The 21,595-nt window shown below is 38.4% G+C and overlaps 1 protein-coding gene across 1 annotated transcript in view; it reads left to right on the plus strand.

Moving 5' to 3' along the window:
- The window catches only part of LAMA3 (laminin subunit alpha 3), a 106,085-nt gene extending 90,946 nt beyond the window's left edge, over window positions 1–15,139 (plus strand). Inside the window, exons 60-78 of the mRNA XM_065668132.1 lie at window positions 183–334; window positions 434–596; window positions 1,095–1,228; window positions 1,724–1,874; window positions 2,730–2,849; window positions 3,756–3,880; window positions 4,225–4,345; window positions 5,567–5,707; window positions 6,460–6,590; window positions 7,433–7,564; window positions 9,370–9,514; window positions 9,811–9,968; window positions 10,356–10,545; window positions 10,847–10,987; window positions 11,815–11,974; window positions 12,097–12,224; window positions 13,699–13,792; window positions 14,121–14,240; window positions 14,423–15,139. Coding sequence (XP_065524204.1) covers window positions 183–334; window positions 434–596; window positions 1,095–1,228; window positions 1,724–1,874; window positions 2,730–2,849; window positions 3,756–3,880; window positions 4,225–4,345; window positions 5,567–5,707; window positions 6,460–6,590; window positions 7,433–7,564; window positions 9,370–9,514; window positions 9,811–9,968; window positions 10,356–10,545; window positions 10,847–10,987; window positions 11,815–11,974; window positions 12,097–12,224; window positions 13,699–13,792; window positions 14,121–14,240; window positions 14,423–14,568 — 2,652 coding nt within the window. The 3' untranslated portion in view covers window positions 14,569–15,139. The remainder of the gene's footprint in view (window positions 1–182; window positions 335–433; window positions 597–1,094; window positions 1,229–1,723; window positions 1,875–2,729; window positions 2,850–3,755; window positions 3,881–4,224; window positions 4,346–5,566; window positions 5,708–6,459; window positions 6,591–7,432; window positions 7,565–9,369; window positions 9,515–9,810; window positions 9,969–10,355; window positions 10,546–10,846; window positions 10,988–11,814; window positions 11,975–12,096; window positions 12,225–13,698; window positions 13,793–14,120; window positions 14,241–14,422) is intronic.
- The last annotated feature ends 6,456 nt before the right edge of the window (window positions 15,140–21,595 follow it).

Raw genomic sequence — 21,595 nt, forward strand, 5'->3', positions numbered from 1 at the left:
ATAAGATTACAGTTTTTTCTTCAAAGAACTGCTAAACTTAATCACAGTTCTCATTATTAGGTGGGTAGATGTCTCATGACTCATACACAGTATGATGATGTTTCTGAGGAAGTGCTGCTGTATTTTACATTCATTAACATTAATCATTCATTAATTATTATTATTTGCTTTGCTATTCTTAGGCTTCCAAGGATTATATTGGTATGGCTCTGAAAGATGGTCACCTTACTTGTGTCTATAACCTGGGAGATGGTGATGTAGAAGTAGATGTGCAGCCATTTGTGACTCAAAGCGAAACTGAGGAAGCTGTTATGGATCAAGTAAAGTTTCAAAGGTATAAGACTCACAGTTGCACAACAATTGATTCCAAAAACTGCTAAGAACACCTTTTAATAGTGTGATGTGGTATTTTACCTGTCTCTTTTGGTTTTAGGATTTACCAGTATGTAAAGCTGAATTACATCAAAGCAGCAACATCAGCTTCTCCAGAGTATGAAAGCCCTTTGACTGCAAGCAGTGGAGGCAATGACGTGCTTCTAAATCTTGATCCCAGCACTGTTGTCTTTTATGTTGGAGGATACCCACCAGATTTTAGGGTACAAATTGTTGCTTAATTTTTTAAAGAGATGTCCATATTAATCATTCTGTTGTTCTTACAAGTAAAGACTGGAACTAGCAGCCACTCAAAGGCTCTGTAAAAGTTTATCCATATCAATAGGAATAGACAGGATGTAAGGAGACGCTAGTTGCTACAGAAGGTGGCTGATGTGTCGTATGCTAAAATTCAAAGAAGGGAGCATGATGGTATTTCATTCGCTGAGGAAAGCATGAAACCTGTCCTGCCCTGCTAAGTACAATTCCCAATACATCCATATGACTCCACTTTAAATTGTGCTGCAGTACTCCTGGGGTGGTATCAGATGGTTTGGATATTATATACAAAAATAATAATAATTTTATGATATTTAGAATGTCATCTTCTGTGTCTTACTAATATTTGCATAATATTACTAATAGACTTAGCAGTTACATGTCAATGTAAAATATTGCCAGCTTGATGTTGATGGAATGTTTTTGGTGGCACTATTTTGCAGCCGCCACGTAAGCTGGACTATCCTCATTATGAAGGCTGTATTGAATTAGACAACCTAAATGAGCATATTATCAGCCTTTACAACTTCAAGAGGACATTTAACCTCAATACCACTGAAGTGCAACCCTGCAGAAGGTATGGTTTAAACACAGAAGTGTTTCACAGTTCTGTGATTTTATCATTCTGAATTCTTGTCTTTTCCCATCCAGAAGAGTAACTACTGTGGCTAAACTGGTGATTTTTTCTACCCTTTTGTCATTACTGCTTTTCTTAGAAAAAATCCTCAGTGTTGGCATGTTCACATGTATGGCAATCTCAGTCCACTGGCCAACAATTTAAATGTTAAAATACCCAGACACAACTCATGGACTAATGCATTCACCTCCTTTTAATGTAAATACCACATGAAGTATAAAAAAGTCAGTCACTTTGACTTCCTCTCTGAAGACCATATGAGGATCCAATAGAAGCCAGTGGAAGGTTTTATTTTACTTGGGTTAGATCAGAATTTGGCTCTATTTGTGGCCCTGTACCAAATGCTTTAACTCAAGCTTTTTTAAAATTATAATGGCAGTAAGTCCATGTGGCAATAGTTCGTGCTCTCACATCTGTGTCATCGAATTATTACAGGTATAAAGAAGAGACTGACCAAAGCTATTTTGAAGGCACTGGGTATGCAAGTGTCACATTGAAAGAACTAAATACCCACAGCCGAGTACGCTATGAGCAGACAATTGAGACTACTGCAGATGAAGGCATTGTCTTTTTCGCAGCAGATGGGGTAAATTTGTGGAATGCTTCTGTCTGGTTTTGGGTCCAAGAACATTTTTAAAAACTTCACTTCAGAACGTGTTAGGTAGAACTCCTGTAAGGAAATTTCTTAAAAGCGTTGTTTTTGTCTATGTGGCAGATTAGTAGATTCTGCTGTGTTTTTAATGTCACATGGTTTAGTTCCAGGTAGTACTGCAAGGAGCAGGGAGATGGACTCAGTGATCCTTATGGGTCCCTTCCAACTTGAGATATTCTATGATTCTATAATGGCTGCTGAATACTCACTTTGTCAATGCTGAGAAAACAAAATCATTCCAAGTAGCTCCTCCATTAGGCCATTCAGAGCATTCAGAACTGGGAGCAGGCAAGGAGGATGTAATCTGAATCAAGCTAAGTTTGAAATGCTGAAATCCTCCAAAAGTGGAAGTGCATTCTTCCCAAATCTAGATATGGGTGGTAACAGAGGAAGGAAAATCTAGAGTGTGACATGCTGACTTCTAGCTGTAAAGGTGCTCAAAACAGTATTGAGGCTACTTTAATAATATAATAGACATGTTTGCAATCACTGCAACATCTTCTGGATTAATTTCTCAATGCTGTAAAAAGTCAGTAGACATCTTGAAATGACAAAAAGTCCTCTAGAGACTTGAAGAATACACCTGGAGCTGACAGCAGATCTGTTTGTAACAGTTTAAAGTAGTTATGGTTGGTTATTGTAAGTTTTAATCTGCTTTGTGTTACCTTTGCCACCAAAAGCATTTTTGAAGCAACTAGATAGCTTCATTAAAATTATTCACAAGACAGTGAAACATAAGAAATGTTGGCAGTTTAATTGTGTTGGTGTTTTGTTGTTTTTTTATTGCAGGATCAGTTCATCAGTGTACTTATTAAAGATGGTCATACAGTTTTTAAATACAAAGTTGGTTCTGAGCCTCCAAAAGAAATAGAAACCAATGCAACTGTAAATGACGGAACATATAAACAAGTATGTCATTTTAAACAATCAAGTGATCATTATTTGCAAAATTACTCATTTAACTGAAACTAAACATCCTGTTGAGAAGTTTAGTTTTGAAGATTTTGTTTTGTCTTGAGGATATCAAGCTTCTGGGGATTACTTTGGACATGTGAAAATTAATCTTTCTACTGTTGTGTTTTCTGGTGAATAAGTTCAGTTTTAACAGGAAAAGCACCAAAGTAGAAAATTTTGACAGAGAAGTGCTTTATTTAAATAGACCTGTGTACATCGCTATTATTAATATCAGTTTAATAACTAGATTAGTGTTTTTACTACCTAAGGGTTTATTTCTTCAGGCCAGGCGGATCTTTACAAGGATTCCTCTTTTGTAGTCTTCTTGTTGCTGCTTGTCTGTTTAGCTTCAGTGCTGCCAGAATAAAATTGTAAAGACATTGTTAAAACCTTTGATTGCTGTGTTGATGCATTCTCCCTTTCCCCTTACTACATCTCCAGCTAAACAGTATAGGTTGCAGGGTCTGCTGGAAGGAACCTTTGTGCCATACCCAGCCAAGCTACCTCCAGCCAGCTGACTGAGCTAGTCTTTGTATCAGGCAGCAGCTCCTGGATCTTCAACTGCAGACAGAAGGCAGTATCTGAATCTCAGGCAAGGTGTATTTTAGGGCAATCTTCCTGAAGAAGATAAAACCTCACCTTATATTTAGAGTGCAGAGCATTTGTCGTAGGTATTTTCTTTGGCTAAATGACCAAATTTTGCAAAGTACCTTTACAGTACTGCGGTTATTCTGGATTTAAGTCACTAGTAAAGAAGAGAAGGGGGAAAAAAAGCTCACATTGTGTTCTTTGTGGGAATACTTTTCATCTACTAAATAATTTTTGTTCTGCTAAGTAATTCTCCTTATTCACCTATTCCAGATTCATTTGGTGCTTGCCCGAAGCAGGAATACTGTTCATGTCAGCCCTGATATTAAAGCCAACATAAATGTCTTCCTTTTCACTAAGTACTACCTAGGTGGAATTCCGTCTTCTCTACGGGAGCAGTAAGTAACTATAAAAAGAGTATAATACACAGGCTTTGTATGGAAAATCTATCTAAATTCTTTCCTTAGGCTATTTCTTTCACACTCTGTATTGGGTATCTATCTCATATAATACAAAAATAATAGATTATCATAATCTGTAATTTTTGCTAGTGGTGGGATCTTTGTTGCAGTGTATCCTGAAGATTATGTTTGATCAGCGTGAAGTATGTGTGTGCAAGAAAGATTGCTCTTATTCTGGTTTTCTATTTCTTATATTGTCAACATTTACAGGCTACTATACTACTGTGTGCTTTGAAATACCAGGCTACTGAATTCTTTTTCCTTTCTCTCCCTGTAAACAGCTTTAATATATCCACACCTCCATTCCGGGGCTGCATGAAGAATGTGAAAAACCCCAACACTGCATCTGTTATATTTGATGAGACTGTTGGTGTCAGCAAGAAATGTTCAGATGACTGGAAGGTAACTAACAAAGTTCCTTAAAAACTTCCTGTTGGAGTTTACAGATTCTGGTTTGTCTATAAACCCCAGACCATTATGTTTTACTTGGGTCAAAAATTTTACTTGGTTAACATGTGGTAATATTAAAAAGAACTTGGGGTTGGTATGAAGATATGAAAGCAAGGAGTCTCCACCCTACTGGGGTACCTTGCTCCAGGGAGTAGCCCACCCTTTTGTTTAATACTGTGTACAATTAAGAATTTGTATTTACCATTTAAACTTGGCTTCCAGTTGCTGTTATTGATTAGGCAGGAATACTTAGTTACTTAATACTACTCAGGATCTTTCCTCTCACCAAGGTGCTTATGCTTCCTAATTAGAGTCATAGAATCAACTAGCATTAATTAAATGGTCTCACAACCTTTTTTCTTGAAAGAGCTAAGCAGACTCTACTTCCACCAAGGTCTCTCATTGTAAGGATATTGCTCTACCCATCTGTTTGTTTTATAATTATTTTCTGTCCACACTTGAGTTTTGCCGTGTTCTTTTTAAAATGGGAAAATGTGACAGTTCAGTGTTGGCTTAACCAGTGCTGCATGGAGAGTTGATAACTACTCTTCTGCTTCTACCTACTGATGCTTACATTGTGCATGATCCCATTTGCCCTTTTTAATACGGCATTGCCCTTAATGTTTCTTCTCATTTGATTTCCCTTTGTGGCATATAAACCTTTCACAGAGCAATTTCTTTGCAGGCTGTTTTCCTAAGCAGAGGATCTGACTTTCATTCTCTGTCTGTATCTGTATAACTTCTCATGTATTAAAACATGTTTTGTTCAAAAAGTCATAGGAATATTCTGTCTTATGACTCACAGAGTTTCAGTTATGTAGCTCATCTGCAAAGCTCCGTACTTATGAGCTATTCCTTCATATGCTTACTTTTGCATTTCCAAATGTGAAAACTTTCAAAGCCATCACGTCAATGCGAAGAGTAGCTAGAGATGAACAGCTCATTATACGCAGCAAGCCTCATCTCCCTGTAGAGTTTCTCAGATCATAGTTAATGCTGGTGAAACCAGTTCAGTCAGTCTCTTCTGTACTGAAATAATGGTACTTGCAGTTTGCCTTGTGCTTGGTTTTGACTGGAGTCAGTCATAATTATGTTGAGTAGGGCAGCTGTTGTCCCATGTTGCCACTTCTTCTGGTTAAAGGAAAATAGCGGAAAGTGCTGTCTCTCTTTCAGCTCGTCAGATCTGCAGCTTTCTCTAAGAAGGGAACATTGAGCCTGAGTGCAGCGGGTTTCCCATTTCCCAAGGATTTTCAAGTTGGCTTTGGATTTGAGACCATGTCATCGACTGGAACACTCTTAAATTACAATCTATGGGTATGAAACATGTTCAACTTAGAATACATGATTGGTTTTATTTCTGGATCAGTCACGTCTCTGTGACTCTGCCAGTTTGGCATCAGTTTGTGTCATAAATCTCATGTAGATTCCTGTATTTTGAGGAAGAAATGGCTATCATAACCCTTTTTTGAGCATGGCATCTTGCATGTCAGGCCAGAAAAACATATCCTGACGATTTCTTCACACACTCAACAAGTAGTTTAATGAGTAACTGGGCTTTGACTCTGATCCTTCTGCAGAGTAGCTCATACACAGTGTATCACCACCATCCCACTAAGATAACTGTTGCCTGATAGTTGGCTGAAAAAAGATGGCATTCTGCCTACAGAATTTTACCATTATCAAATATGCGGAGGAAAGCAGTTGATTTTGCTCTGTTCCCTCAGAAAGCAGGGAGGTTCAAGCAGAAGCCCATCCTTGCTGGCTGGAGGAATTAAGAAGTGAGAGCACACCAGGCATTTGAGAGGTGGAGAACTGAATCCTCTGCTTTTGTAAAAATACTTTTAAAACACATTTTAAATAACTGGTATTCAGAGTGCAGAGGTATTTTAAAGAAGGAACCATGTTAATCGTGCAGAATTTGCTGTAGCATCTAGGACCAGAAATGCAGATTTAGTGTAAGAAAATTTCTTTCCACAAGAGACCACTGAGAACTGTATAAATGGCAATACCAAGGAGAACTAAAGGCACTTGCATTTACCTGATCATTTTACTGGATTCTTTTATAGCCTAATATTCTTACCATCTTTCTGACACCTGGCTTTGTAATTGCAAAACTGGGAGAGAAAGAAATCAAATTGGAAAAGAAATACGAAGATGGATCAATGCATTACGTGACAGTCAAAAAAACAAACAACATGTGAGTTCTTTACCTAATTCTTTTATGTTGTGGTTAAAGAAAGAAGATTAAAATTTTGTGTGACTTGTTCTTTCTGTACACAGCTAAAAGTGCCCTCTGCTAGCAAAGGATGTTGAAATAATGAAACAAAAGGAGATTTTTGGTCTATGAATGTGCATGCTGGTAGCTATGATGTTTCAGCTGTACACTACTATGCATGTGTTTTATAGATGGTGCGAGTTTTGAATGCTTGTTGAGCTGGAGCCTTGGAGCTATTCCCATTCCCATAGACTTTACATACATCACTGTAATGTTAAATGGTTAAAGGCTCAGGGAAGAAGCTAATATTGTGTCTGTTTCTTCAATAATTATCTTTAATGCAGATAGATTTACTGAAAAGCTCCTAAATAACAGTGATTTCTCTAGAACACATAAAAGGACATAACTGCTAGTTGAAGTGGAAAATGGTTATAACTTCAGGTAATTATAGCTTAATATTATCAGTACTAGCTGCTAATAACATGTAAAGTGCACCATTTTGACAGAAAGGATGAAATCCTGTCCTATAGCTGTCAAGGAAAGCTTTTTCATGAATTTCAATGGGACCAGGATCTCACTGTAGGGCTAAAGTACTAGTTTCAACTCTTGCTCAATGTCTACCACCAAAAAGGCAGAGCACATTCATAGCAGTCAATGAGCATGTACTGAAAAAGTCCCAGAAAGAAGCTAATGAAGCTCTAGCATAATTATAATGTAACAAGCAAATACATTTGTCAAATGGTTCTTTTTTAATACATATATTTCATTTAGGTTCATAACTATCTCTTTAGAATTCAGGCTTATTTTTATTCACTTGGTTTCAGAGTACATCTATTGGTTGATGATAAGTCAGAATTGGCATCAGTTGACTCTCCCAGAGCACGAGCATTGATCGAACCTATAAAGTTTGGTGGAGATGATTTTGAAGGTTGCATCTCAAACATCTTTATAAAAAGGTATTTGACATAGAAAGAATTTTGTTTGGAGTTATAGAATCATAGAGTCAACTAGGTTGTAAAATGCCTTTAAGATCATCAAGTCCAACCATTATCCCAGGACTGCCAAGACCACCACTATGCCATTATCACTGAGGGCTTCCTCAGTGATAATGGCTTCCTCAGCTTCCTGGGAAGCCTGTTCTAATGTTCAAATGTTTCTTACATTTTGGCCTGCTTTCCTTCTTTAATCATATTACAGTAACTTTTTGTTAAAGTGACTTTTCTTCTAAATACATGAAGCTTGCATGAATGTGTAACTTTGTTGCCCCCAAATATTCTTTCATTCAGGTATATAATACATGGTATCAAGTTGTAATTAATTCTGCTGTTCAGATGTAATGGAATCTTAGTCTGAATCATACTTGTTTAGTAGTGTTTTAATAAAAGGCTGACCTCAACTTAGTGAATTGCAAGTGTCCCAACAAGGCATCTAAAAAGGTCTGCTAGACTGCATCATTTTAGCTACACTGGAAGCCAAGTAATGAAATGAGCAAAGCTTATTGATGGAACCAGAACAGTTCCACAAAAAGATGAGAGCTTATGCATAGAAATCATGTGTGTGATTTATGTTGTCTCTTTTTCACATGTTTCTCTGATTATTAGAGCATCTTACAGGAAAAAAATAGGACAAAAATATGCATAAATATATTCTTTAAAGAAAAGAATTCCTTGAGTCACAAGTGGTGTCCCAGTGGGACTTTTTATTTTAGCTAAGTTTTTATGAATATCTATACATGTATCGAGTTTACAAAACGACATTGTATTTTGATTTTATTATTATAGAACCACAGAATGGTTGGTTGGAAGGGACCTTTAATAACCATCTGGTTCAGGCCCCCTGCCGTGGGCAGAGACACCTTCTACAAGACCAGGTTGCTCAAATTATATCTTCATTTAGAACACTGCAAGGCAATGAAGTAACCTGTGTATTAACCTCCCCATCATAAAACAAATTTGGAAAATTGCTTGTAGTACAAAAATAGATTAAGAGACTGTAACTAGTCTGATCAAGTGAATGGTGAGCTGGACCAGAACCAAAGAAGTTCAGACTCTGCTCCCAATTCTACCACTCTTCTAATAAAAACCCAGGGGCAAGGAACTTTGTTGCTTTTCCTAGTTGTAAAGTGTTTTGTAATTTACTGATTAGAGATGCTCTGTACAACTTACAAAATGACAGTGAATAGCGTTACTATCTTTTTACACACAGGAACTTGGTTTTGATATCCTTTCTGATAATTTGGCTATAATATTAAAGCTATACATCAAGTTGGGATGGGCTTTGCCCCTTGACAAATCTCATTAGAACGTCTTATTTAAGGAGAGAGTGAATCACTGGATTAGCAGGATCTGTTGTTGCCATTTTCTCTTGATCTGCTGCTGGTTATGCATAATTAACCAGAAAAGTTTTGTAGTCTGATCCAGATATCTTATTCAAACAAGGCTGCTGTCATTTTCCACTCTTTTTTCAATGGCAATGTTTGTTATAAATATATAGCTTTTAGCAAAAATCAATTTGTTTAGAAGAAATCAGAGCAAAACATCAGTTTTTCCATAGACAAAAAGGAACGGGCAAACCCAGGACAAATAGGAATGCTTTTTACATAATTGAACTTACATTTTTCGTTGGAAAATGAAAATTGGTACTTTAAGATCAGATCACTGGGAAATCTATTTTGTACAGAGCACAGTTTTACAACATGTTGTTAATTACACTAAAGCAAAGGAATGCTGTGTCATGGCACTTACTGCTTTCATCACTTTAGGGCAGGTCAGCTCCCTGAGGTTCAGAATCTCGTTAATTATACTGCGAAGACTGGTGTGTCCCTTGGAGCTTGCCGCAAATATGAGAACCTTGAACCAATGCTGCTGAAGGAATTTAAAAATCCTCTTAAGTATAAGATGCTTAAGGTATGCTTATCTTTACTGTAATCTTTGCTCTATATTGAAGCCAAGGCTTTGTCTGCACAGCGAGGGTTTATAGAGCTGAGATTCAGTTGTTATTTACTTCCATCTCACATCTGAAGCAAGTTGTTTGTTGTTGAAGTTCCATGCTAAACCCATTCCTGTTCAGAATGACAACAACTTCTCTGCCATTTAGAGAAGGCTGTTGACTGCCTCAGGTGGAAACTTTTAAATGTGTAGCTTGAAATGACAGGTTTTCTTCATGTGTATGCACAGTAAAGGTTTCGATTCTGTCTTAACAGGTACAGAATGAAAAATACCTTGGGTATTTGAAAGCTGCTAATGTGCAAACCCACACTTTACCGAATCAGTTAAATGTCAGCAGTGAAGCGTATCTCTTTGGAAACATCCCCAACAGTTTTATATCCTACGTGTTTTCTCCACTGTCATCTACAGACAGGTAATACAAATGTTCTCTGTTCTCCTCTTAATATTTGAATTGCCAAAGCTGCTTGAATATTTGGGTGCTAGGAGTTAGGATTTTCTTCTTGAGTATGTCTTGGGGCATGGTTCTAAAGGTTCAGGCATTTTTTTTAGTAGGTTAACATTTACCCAGACTAGGTAGATTGACTTGGATGTGGTAGACAATTACAGTGCATATTGATGCCAAGTCCTAAGCCTGAATATGTCAACTTTCATTCACATTCAGAAATGCAGGCAATGCAGAACACCATGATCCCACCCAAAAGCTTTTCTGTGTTTCACAAATGGAGTTTCACTGGCATTTTTCCGGAGAATAGAAAGAATACAGCTAACAAAACAGACCTTTGCTTACTTTCCACTACAGGTTACATTTTTCTGTAGATGTACGGACTCGATCATCAAGAGGATTAATAGTTTTTATGGAGGAAAGGTCTGAGGACTCTTATATGGCTCTCCACATTTCAAAAGGACGTTTTGTCTTTTCACTTGGCTCTGGAGGAACACAAGTCAAACTCAAAACCAGTATTAAATACAATGATGGGCAATGGCACACTGTAAGTATGGCACAGGAACCATGATGAAACCACAACTATTATTCAGCAGGCACAGCCTATTGAATTTTTAAGGTATCAGAAATTGGATTCTAGTCATCTTAAGGTTAAGTCCTATGCCTGAAAGTTCATGTGGTTGTCAGGTCTCTGTTATGAGATTGCTTCTAGAGACTGATGGTCCCAGCATGTTATTTTCAGTTTAAATATTTCAACAATAGGGTGCTTAAGTTAAAGAAAAAAAAATCTTCAGTGGCTTTCATTTGCCTTAGGGTTTCTCACTGCACTATGCTTGTACCCTGCAAAGGTTGCCTTCAGCACAGATTCAGAGAACATCCGCCTTGTTGTTGATGGTCTAAGGGCCCAGCACAGAAGATTAGCAACAAATTCTGCCATCAGCATTAAGCCACCAATCTATGTGGGAGGACTGCCATCACTAAAAACACAGGTAACTGACACATCCACCTCCACACACACCCCATTCTGCACTAATTACATGTGAAAATGTTAATGTGCGGGATTTCCATCTTGTAAAAGTTTGTGAGATATTTCCAAGCACTCAGTGAGCACCATCTGTGACTGGTGTTTCCAGCCACTCATTACAGATCATCTTCCTTGCCTGTCTACCCAGCTCTCAGCTGGACCCATGTTTTCAGTGGTTGTTGCTGAGACACTGGTAATAGCCAGGTACTGTTTTTGTTTCTTTGAAAAACAGAAAAGACCAAAGACACATTCGTAATTCCAGGAATACCCTCTTCCAGCAGAATATTCACCTCAGTGGGCTAGGCAATAACCTGTGGAGAAGCAAAGGAATCATTAAGAAGCATTAAAGAATTAAAGGAAGCATTAAAGAATTATGAATGGAGAACTGGAGTTTAATCTGAAATATGTGTGGTGCCCATCACTTTAAAAACTGGACAATTAATGATGCAGGGCATTTTATAAAATCAGATTTAAATAAACAACCTCTTAATAAGGGAAGGGTGTATCTGAGATTTCACAGCTCTTGTTGCTTTGTCTTTTTGCCCTAACATTGGGAAGCATCATTTCTGCAAACAGAAGTTACGTTAACTGAAAAACAACTGTTGCTTTCATTTTTAAGCTCTTTTTAAAAGTTTTTGAATACTTTTTCACTGCATCAGAGGTGAGGTTTAGGTGCCTTTAGTGCCAGTTGGCTTTATACAGTCCAACAGTACAAAAGAACTTAGGGGTATTCTTACTACAAAATTGCCATCATGCTTTAGTATTTATTTTAGTTTGGAAATATGTTTTCAGAATATACCAATGAACAGTTTCAAGGGTTGCCTGAAGAATTTTAAGATGAATGGAGAAGTCATGAATGCACCTCAGCAAAAAAATGGTGTACTTCCATGTCTGGATGTTCCCGTGGACACAGGGATTTATTTCTCTAATGAAGGAGGATATATCACCATTGGTAAGTTGTGTAGATTATGTCTTAATTGTGTATGTGTAGGGATTTTTTAATTTATTTTGACATGGTTTTCCAATTACCTTCTCCTAATATCATTCCTCTACCCACTGTTTAATTATCCACAGGTAATTTGTTGATGGGCTTGGATTTTAGGATTGTATTTACCATTCGACCAAGGAGTTCAACAGGTATACTTCTCCACACTGGAAGCAAGCAAGACAACTACTTGACTATTTACATGGAAGAAGGAAAGGTAAATATAGGCTGTGTTTCCACTTCAGGTGTAGAGCCCTTATTTAGCAGAGGAAATTCTGACCTTGAACTCTGAACTTATCTGTTACAACATTTGTCTATAGGTATAATGTTAAATAACTTCCTTAGTTATTTAAAACCATCACGTGGGAAATTGAGCCTGTCTCTGTGCCTCTGTTAGCAGATTCCATTGTGTGCGCACCAGTTTGCACATGCTTTCTCCAAGTGGTCAGCAGTAGGACACAGTCTTAATTTTCTCAGGCTTCTGGACCTTTGCAAAAACCCCTTGGGGTTTTGGCCAGAGGCTGCAGAAGTCTGTGGCTTATTCCCACTCCTACATCAGTCATCATGTGGCTCTACTGATGTAGCTCCATAACCATGTCTGTTATAGAACTTGAGCTGTCTTGCTTTGTGTTAGCATCTTCTTCAGTTTACGGGTTTGTCACGGTTGTGATTATTGTCACTGTCACTTTTTCATAATGTAACAGCTTCAGAATATGAATCTTGGACTCCAACACTATTGTGGTTGCTGCTGGAGAGGCATCAAATAGAAAGATATCAGTGCTCCACAGAACCTGCTGTCTTATGACACAGGTTAAGCCAGCATGAGTCTACCTAACTTCAGAAAGCTCAGTTTTGCTCTTCTCTTCTCAGATAAGGGAATCTGGTTTTATTATTTATCGTTTTGTCATCAGTTTCCCCAGACCTGTTTCAAGACACAGCTAGCATATAGAAGCAGAGGCATTGACAGCTAGGGACTCCCTAGAGGCAAGATTGACCACTTTTTCTCTGCAGTAACTTAGATTAATGCTGTCTGTCAGCATGGACAGGATGCCACAGGAAGGAATAAAAGGTCAATGAGACAGCATCAATCAGCCTGATAAAAAGTGGACTCAAGCATATCAGTTACCTGACCATTACCAAGTTTGTTGGAACCATCACCCCAAAAGAGAGTTTGAGTGGAAGATGCTGAAAGAACATAATGCGCTCATACAGAATGAGAAGCAAGAACTGAGAAAGCACAAGCAGGTGCTTGTTCAAAATGTCACAAATAGGCTGCAAAATTCATGAGTAAATTACAGGTAGTCCAAAAGTGTATGAAAGGCCAGATAAATGTACTGCAGAGATTCTCTTAGGAGACACCAAGCATGTAGATGACTGCTTTGGGAGAAGAAATGAAGGCCTAGTAGGAAAGACCTTGTCTCAGAGAGTTTATGTCTAATTTTCTAAGATTGAGAGGGAGAGGCAAAGGTATGTATCTGTGCTTGTAAAATTAGTCAAATATCCTCTCCTGGGATTCTATTAGGTAAATTCACTTTCCTCTTGGAGAGGAAAATTTCTGAAATATGTATACAATGTCTGTGACACTTAGAACTAGGCGAAACCCAGCCATCACAAGTTCAGCAAATTACTTAAAGTACTGTATTTTTCTGTTGCTCTTTGCCACAGTAACTTAAACAATAACTTTTTTACAGGTCATTGCTGCTGGAAATAACGGTGCTGGTGAATTCCAGACATCAGTCACACCTAAGCTACATCTGTTTTATGAACGGTGGCATACTATTGCAGGTACATTGTACATACCTGAAAGTTTGGAAGGACAGTGGGCACAGAGCACTAGATTTTTATTAATCATTTCACTTCTGTGTATTCTAAGAATACTCTTTAGAACAATGTAAGTGTCTTGTGTTAATTCAAGGCTTTACATAAGGCAGGGGTTTGGGGCTATATTTAGCCCAAGTCTAGCTAGATGTGTCAATCTGACTTTGAATTAAAATAAAATATATTTTCCCTGTGAGTTAGATTTCAACACAGATGCTATTTAAAAATAGTGCCATATGTAGTTGATCCTTCACTAGGATTGAGAAAGAGCACTCATTTACCTGCTTCTTTGCAGTCTCTCAGAAGGAGAACACAGTGCAGCTAGAGGTGGGCACACAAAGTAACTATACTACTGGACTTCCACCCTCTCCTCCTAGACGTGTGCATCAGCCACTCTACTTTGGCAAAATTCCAGGTAATATTATTGCTTCTTATTTTTTATATACCTACTGGCTTTTTTTAGTTTCCAAAACAAGGCTCCTGTTTATGCATGTAGTCCTATATCATTCCCACTCTTTTGAAAGCCTTGCAATAATTAATGTTATTCAAAATCATTCTCATTTTATTAACTTGCTCTTTCTACCTTGTTTTTTGTAGCAAATTTGGACACACCGTGGCTTCCAGTTAAAGACCCATTTTTTGGCTGTCTTCGGAATATTAACATCAATGACAAACATGTCTCTATCAGGAGAATTTCAGAGGTTCATGGTGCAGTGAGTTTGCATGGCTGCCCAGTGAAGTAACTTTGCTGTTCCAATAGTTGTACACACCTCAGGCTGGGTCTGCTGAAGTACTGCAAGAATTCATGCAACGTGGGTTCCCCTTTTGCTGATCACCATGTCACTGTCACCAGGCTGGTTATTCAGAACAGTTGGTGAGCAAATACATCCTCCGGATGTAGACTGTGCCAAAGCAAATTAAAAGTATTTGCTTTGATAAACTCCCTTTTCAATGTTATCGATTTCCATTGTGCCTTTTGCAATATATGCAGAAAATATAATTGTATATACCCTACTGGGCCAAATTCTGCTCTCACCCACAAAAGCATCAACTTGAGTAACTCCAGTGTATTAATTTTGGTAATTTGCCTTAATGCTGGTCATCTTGAGAGCAAATTTGATCCACTAATATAAAGAATTTTATAAAAATATAAATGTCTTTGGATTGATGTTTATACAGAAATGTACATTAATGTTAAAAGTAATAATAATAATATAAATGGAGTTTGAAGCACTTTAAGGAGTGAAACTCTGGGAGTTTGTTACAATGCTAGGAATTCTGGGGCCAAATAAATGCTGTATGTTCTCAAAACCATCCATTCTCTTGTTTGGTTATTTTAACCTGCTATTCCTTTCATGTGTTTTTCACAGGCTGCTAAATCCTACTTGCTTTATGCAAGCATTTCTGTAGCTTTAAGGAGCTGAACTGCCTGAGTAAGCAAGAGTCCATCATCTCTGCTTGTTAGAATGCGGTTATATAAGAAACTCGGAGAGTAATTTTTCTTGTAATCTTCAGAGCCAGAAAATCTCCTCCATAAGGTTTTTTTCTTGATTAAATGAAGACAAGTTACATTAGGAACAGCGGCTGTACCTGCTACAGCTCTGTAGCATGAATTGCAGGATTAAACCAGCAAAACTGTTTCCTTTGATATTCAAATCTCTACTTTGTACCTGATCCTGACACATGGTGGAGGACAGGGGGGTCCAGTTTGCTTTATTCTGAATACAGGGCTGGACTGAATAGACTTGACATGGTTTGTTCCCACTTTCAACTGCCTTCTTGCTTAAAGTGCAGCAGCATGTCCTCAGGGTGTTTGGAGTAATGTGCTAGCTGGGTCAGTAGAAGAAGATGCCAGATCAATAGTCCTTATGGCTTTGGTCATTGACCTCTTACAAAATTTTTGCAGTTTTGCAGATCCTTTGCAGCTTTGCAGGGTGACAAAAGTGCCAGAAAGCTGATCACACCAAATCTTGCGTTCCTTTATCTTTCGTGGCAACTCTCTTACAGGCAAATCTATGTCCATGCAGAGGTTTCTCAGCTGTAGACCAAGTTTTGGAGGAAATCACAGAATCACAGAATCCCAAGGGTTGGAAGGGACCTAAAAAGATCATCTAGTCCAACCCCCCTGCAAGAGCAGGGTAACCTACAGTACATCACACAGGAACTTGTCCAGGCGGGCCTTGAATATCTCCAGTGTAGGAGACTCCACAACCCCCCTGGGCAACCTGTTCCAGTGCTCTGTCACTCTTACAGTAAAGAAGTTCTTCCTGATGTTAACGTGGAACTTCCTATGCTCCAGTTTACACCCATTGCCCCTTGTCCTATCACTGGATATCACTGAAAAAAGCCTAGCTCCATCATCCTGACACCTACCCTTTACATATTTGTAAACATTGATGAGGTCACCCCTCAGTCTCCTCTTCTCCAAGCTAAAGAGACCCAGCTCCCTCAGCCTCTCCTCATAAGGGAGATGTTCCACTCCCTTAATCATCTTTGTGGCTCTGTGCTGGACTCCTTCCAGCAATTCCCTGTCCTTCTTGAACAGAGGGGCCCAGAACTGGACGCAATATTCCAGATGCGGCCTCACCAAGGCTGAGTAGAGGGGGAGGAGAACCTCTCTTGACCTACTAACCACTCCCTTTCTAATGCACCCTAAGATGCCATTTGCCTTCTTGGCCACAAGAGCACATTGCTGGCTCATGGTCATCCTCCTATCCACCAGGACCCCAAGGTCCCTTTCCCGTTCACTACTTTCCAGCAGGTCAACCCCCAACCTGTACTGGTACATGGGGTTGTTCTTCCCCAGATGAAATGGAATGTAGTGAAAGCATGCCAGAGTTGAGGCCTCTGAGGGAGCAAAGGATTAGCATGTAATGGCAGAGCCATCTCTGGAGATGCTCTGGAGAAACAGCTTCTTCTGTATGGCTGTCTGCCTCATGGGACAGAAACACCCATCGGCCTGGAGGTCATGGGGTTCAGAAATCATCTTTTTGGATAGCAACAGCTGAATCCTTTCTATGCATAAGGCCACCTGCCTTTGAAGTAGATTGTTAAATATTCAAGTGACGAAAACTGTGGAAATACTCAATGGATTTACTGCTCTTAGTTGGCACTGAAAATTTCCACAAGGAGAAAGAAAGAACAGTTGAACTTTATCATTCAATTCTCTAGCAATATTTTGTATCTCATGCCCACCAGACTGCTCTCTGAAGCAGATTTTCCCTAACCACAAAAAAGCCTTTTGCTTCTTCCCTTCCCCCCTCAGAAAAAGCAAACATGGCAAAGACTTCTGTGTCACAACCTGGAGCCAGTCCTAGATTTCAGTTCTCTTCCATCTGATTCTATTTTATCAGATGTAGTTTTAATGCTGACAAGCAGAAATGAAAAATTTGAGTAACTGTATTATAATGGTTAGGAAATAATAATTCCAGTACAATCCTAATGCATAACAAAAAAAAAAAAAAAAAAAAAAAAAAAAAGTAGAAAAATCACTCTGATTTTAAGGTTGTTTCCCTCCCCTCCCCCAATTTCTTCAGTCGTATTGCTTCAATAAGGTCAGGCTGTCACACATTGTTGGGACAATCAATAAAAGCCAACAAGAATTGGTTCTGTACTTTAAAATAGATAAATCTATGCCATGCTGATAAGCACCTAGTAAAAAGCTTTTTGATCCTGAAGATCCAGTGGATAATCTTTACATAAGGAAAGAAGTTGTCCGTTTTAGATTAGTCTGATGAAGAATTCTTACTGAAGAAATCAGTGTGGACACTGAACTGTATTTCACACATGGTCCATTCTGTACTTAGAATATTCTGAATTTTCTCACATGGGAAACAACTTCTGGAAAACAAGAGCCTCAATTTTCAAGTATTTCAAGCCATGAACAGCAGACATAATTTCAACTGTAAAGTTTTATTTTCTTCAGGTTCACCAAGGAAAGATCTTTGTTAAAATCAAAGTAAGCAATTTCCCCAGTACATTTTATATCAGACAGGAAGTGACTAAATCTTGTAGTAAGATGAAATATTACGAGAATAAGTAGTAATGTTAGCTTTGGGTAAACACCATGTTATGTTTGGTTTTGGGGGTTTTTTAATTGTTATAAATAAGGCTTTCATCATCTGAGTGTTGCCATTTGATAGTAACTTCCATGGATTATTAACCATGCTTCATTCACCTTAAAATTAGAAGTAATAACCACAGAAATGCAATATGTTAATCTCTGCTGGCAAGATTTTACTATATGGTTTGTACGTCTTGAAATGCAGGCTCCTGAGTTTTGAAAAGTTTAATGAAAAAGGATCAAATACTGTGTTCCATACACAGAAAGTCATGGCTAAAAAGCCCACACTCTTGAACAGTGTGTTTAGATTGCCATAATGATTCATCTGAATCCCAAATCAATTACGTAAGTAGAGTAGAAGATTTCCTCTCTAGGCTAAACCACATTGGTATTGCTGCTGTCAAATCTCTCGTCCATGTAAGTATCAAGGGCAAAAGGTTCTCCCCCAGTTAATGTGGATTAGATTTAATAGGATCATGTTATCTGAGGTGGATGACACCAAGGTCTGTGAGTTCCCATTTATTATAACTACAAAACACAGCTAGATTAATGAGAGCTGAAAGACAGTTTGGAAGCTTAACACTGAGAACTGCAAGCAAATAAAATTAAATAGATCACAGGGCACTGTGGAAGGAAACACATTCATTGTAGAGAAAAGCATATATTTTTTCGTTTTCAGTGCTTATAAATGATATTGTAACTTTAGCTTTTAATAACAAAATCTTCCAATTAAAACTTCTTAACAGTCATCCCATATCTGAGTTTGAAGGTCTGTGCTTTTATAACTGTGGAGCTTTCATGTAAAACATGGAGCCATTGACATTTCACTCTGCCAGCAGCAAAATGATTTGGGTGAGTTAACTTCCTCCAGGTTTGTAACCACTTCTTTGGAGTCACTTGTGAGCCATTTCATTTTAGCTCTCCCTCCTGATAGTAGTTTTGCTTCTTCCAAAGTCCTCTGTGAATTAGTTGGGTTTTTTTCTCCCCTCTGTTTCCTTTCTGCCCCTCATAAAATAGCCTGGAAAATGTGGTCTTACTGAAAATGATTCAAGTGCATTATGGCTTTGTAATGAACTCTTGCCATGCTTTTTGCCTCTTACATTCTCCTTGTGGTTTCCCTGTTTTAAAAAAACCCTGCATCTTTTCTAATGATGTACAAAAACTCAGGGCACAATGGTCCAGTCGTCTGTAAATCTGCCTGTATTTTCCAAAAGTACATAGGCAAAAATAACTACTTTACATTAAAGGGGATAGTGCCATAGTACAATGATACAGCATCACTGAAGGCATTAAGACTGCAAGGCATAAGTATAAACCTCCTTTATGCAGCTGGCCCAGACATCTCAAATCTGCAAGAGGCTGGTCATTGTCGGAGCTGGAACGAAGCACCCTCTGAGTATAAAGAATTGCAAGGTAAACAGCCAATGAGTCTCTACATTCATTGTCAATTTTGGGGATCCACTGTAGCGATGAGCTGTTGTTCATATCATACTGTGTCTCCTGGTTTGCAGCTGACAGCATTCAAGATATATCGGATTTTTTTAACCACAATCCTGTCATTAGTTTACACCTCAGCCAATTGCTCTGATTCCTACAGCTTGTTCGGAATGTGAAGCGTATGTCTTCCATGCGATGCAGTTTCTTTGTTATCACCAGCTCATTGATAAAGATTAAGCACTGCTGCATTATAAAGAGACAAATAGTTGGCATCATGGTCTTCTGTCTCTGTTCAGTTATATTTAAACTGGGAACAGCAACAGATTTCTGTATTGTGCAGGAGCCTATGTCTAAGATTCCTGTCACAGGACGACTGTGCACTGGTAAGAATGAATAATTACATTCACGGGTATGTCAGTAATTTATAAATGATCTGGAAGAAGACTGTTAGAATTTCAATCCGAAAAGAACTGTTCAGATCTGATTTCTGAAGCCTGAAGACATAATGAAGAAAATAATTTTCAAACATACAGAAATAAATGGTGCTGTGTCCTGTTCTTGCAGGCACAGTTTTAACTAGCAGTGTGTTAATAACATAATGAGCAAAACTCTGTCAGCTTGAGATATTACTTAATAGAGGACTTCTGTTGTTAGGTAACACCACCTGCCACAAATCTTAATTCTAGATCCTTCTAACTTTCTGATGAGAATACCTTCTATGCTACAAACCTAGAGGGCCAGTAATACACCTGAATACCCATTCCTCTGCCTAAGGCAAGGGTTGCAACTGATAAAATTTACCTCAGAACAAAGTGTCAAATCAATAATAAAGTTCTAAATTCACCTTTGCAGTGAAATCAAAGGTAGTGACGTACGCCCGGGGACAGTAACCTAAGTAGTAAAGAACCTAAATGCACTCTGGGCAGTTCTCCAATAAAACATGTAGGTGTTATCCAAAGTTCAGTGGCTCAGTGTAAAAATCTAACCACTTCAGAGGACTTTGCCTCACACACCTTATTAAAACATGCAGCAAGTCTCATACAGTTTCTAGAAACTGTATTCTAAGATATTGCTAAAGTTTATAGAGATTGTTATTGCAGATAAAACCTATTTGCTATGCAATGAAGGGCAGGACACAAGTCTCCAGAAAACCTAACATAACCCTTTTAATGCAAATATACATAAATAGAAGCTTTACACAGAGAGGGCGTTTGTATCAACAATAGGGGTGGAAGCAAGGAAACTACACAGTCACCCCACTATGCCTTTAGCAGGCTCAGGGAAAAGAAAACCCTTTTGGGAATCTCATTATCCCTGCATGCAGAAGAGTAGGACCAAGTTTAGGACTGATAAATTGTATTTAGTCAGATTCTTGTAACTTGATATTGCCATGTTAAAGGAAGGACATGTTCCCTCTGCTGAGCCACTTAAAGAGGGCATGTGATCACTGATCTATGTGTATTGCATATATCACAAAAGATAAAATGAATCAACATGACGTACATACTCAGAACAAATTTAATTCAAAACAGACACCACAAACCCACTAATGATCATTGTTTAATTAAAATGGAACGAATAGGTTAAATCTTCCAAAAAGACACTGAATGCCATCAAACAGAATAAAGGCCAGGTGCATGATTGGCATAAATCAATATAGCTCTATTGTTCCTTGATTTGGACTGATAAGAGAAAAGCATCTAGTTGTGGTTTTGTAGCTTATTATTCTTAAATGTTAGGAACATGCTGTATAATTTTATGAAAAAGGACTTTGCTACAATGAGTTAAAATGAAGAATGTTTCATCACTTGCTGTGAAAAAAAAAAAATACTGCATTTTTTTTAACAATACAAGAAAAAAAAAATGCCTGAAAGCCAGACCTGACTGTAGGGTACTGATAGAAAGAAAAAAGACTTTACAATTGAAGAAGGAAAGGTGCATAAGAAAAAGTAAGCCTTAAGACTGCTCAGAGAGGACTTACCCCTGCCAAGGGCAATGTCTACAGCAGAGAAGCTAGTTAGAAACTGTGACTATGGTTAGCTTGACTGGACAGTTTTGGGGAGTGTGGTTGTGGCAAGGAGCCCAGCTGCTGCTCCCTTCTAACGCAAGACCCAACGCGCTCCTGGGCAGCTCCTGTGTGCCTGCCTGCATGGCATCCCGGGTTCCCCAGCCCCTCCAAGACTGGCTCTGCCTGCTATGGGGCTGTGTCCCTCCTGCACCCTTTCCCCAGTGTTGCCCCAGGAGGGAAGCTGGGGGGAACGACTCTTCTG

The sequence above is a fragment of the Lathamus discolor genome, chromosome 2, assembly GCF_037157495.1.
Source record: "Lathamus discolor isolate bLatDis1 chromosome 2, bLatDis1.hap1, whole genome shotgun sequence".
In the NCBI taxonomy this organism is placed as follows: Eukaryota; Metazoa; Chordata; class Aves; order Psittaciformes; family Psittacidae; genus Lathamus; species Lathamus discolor.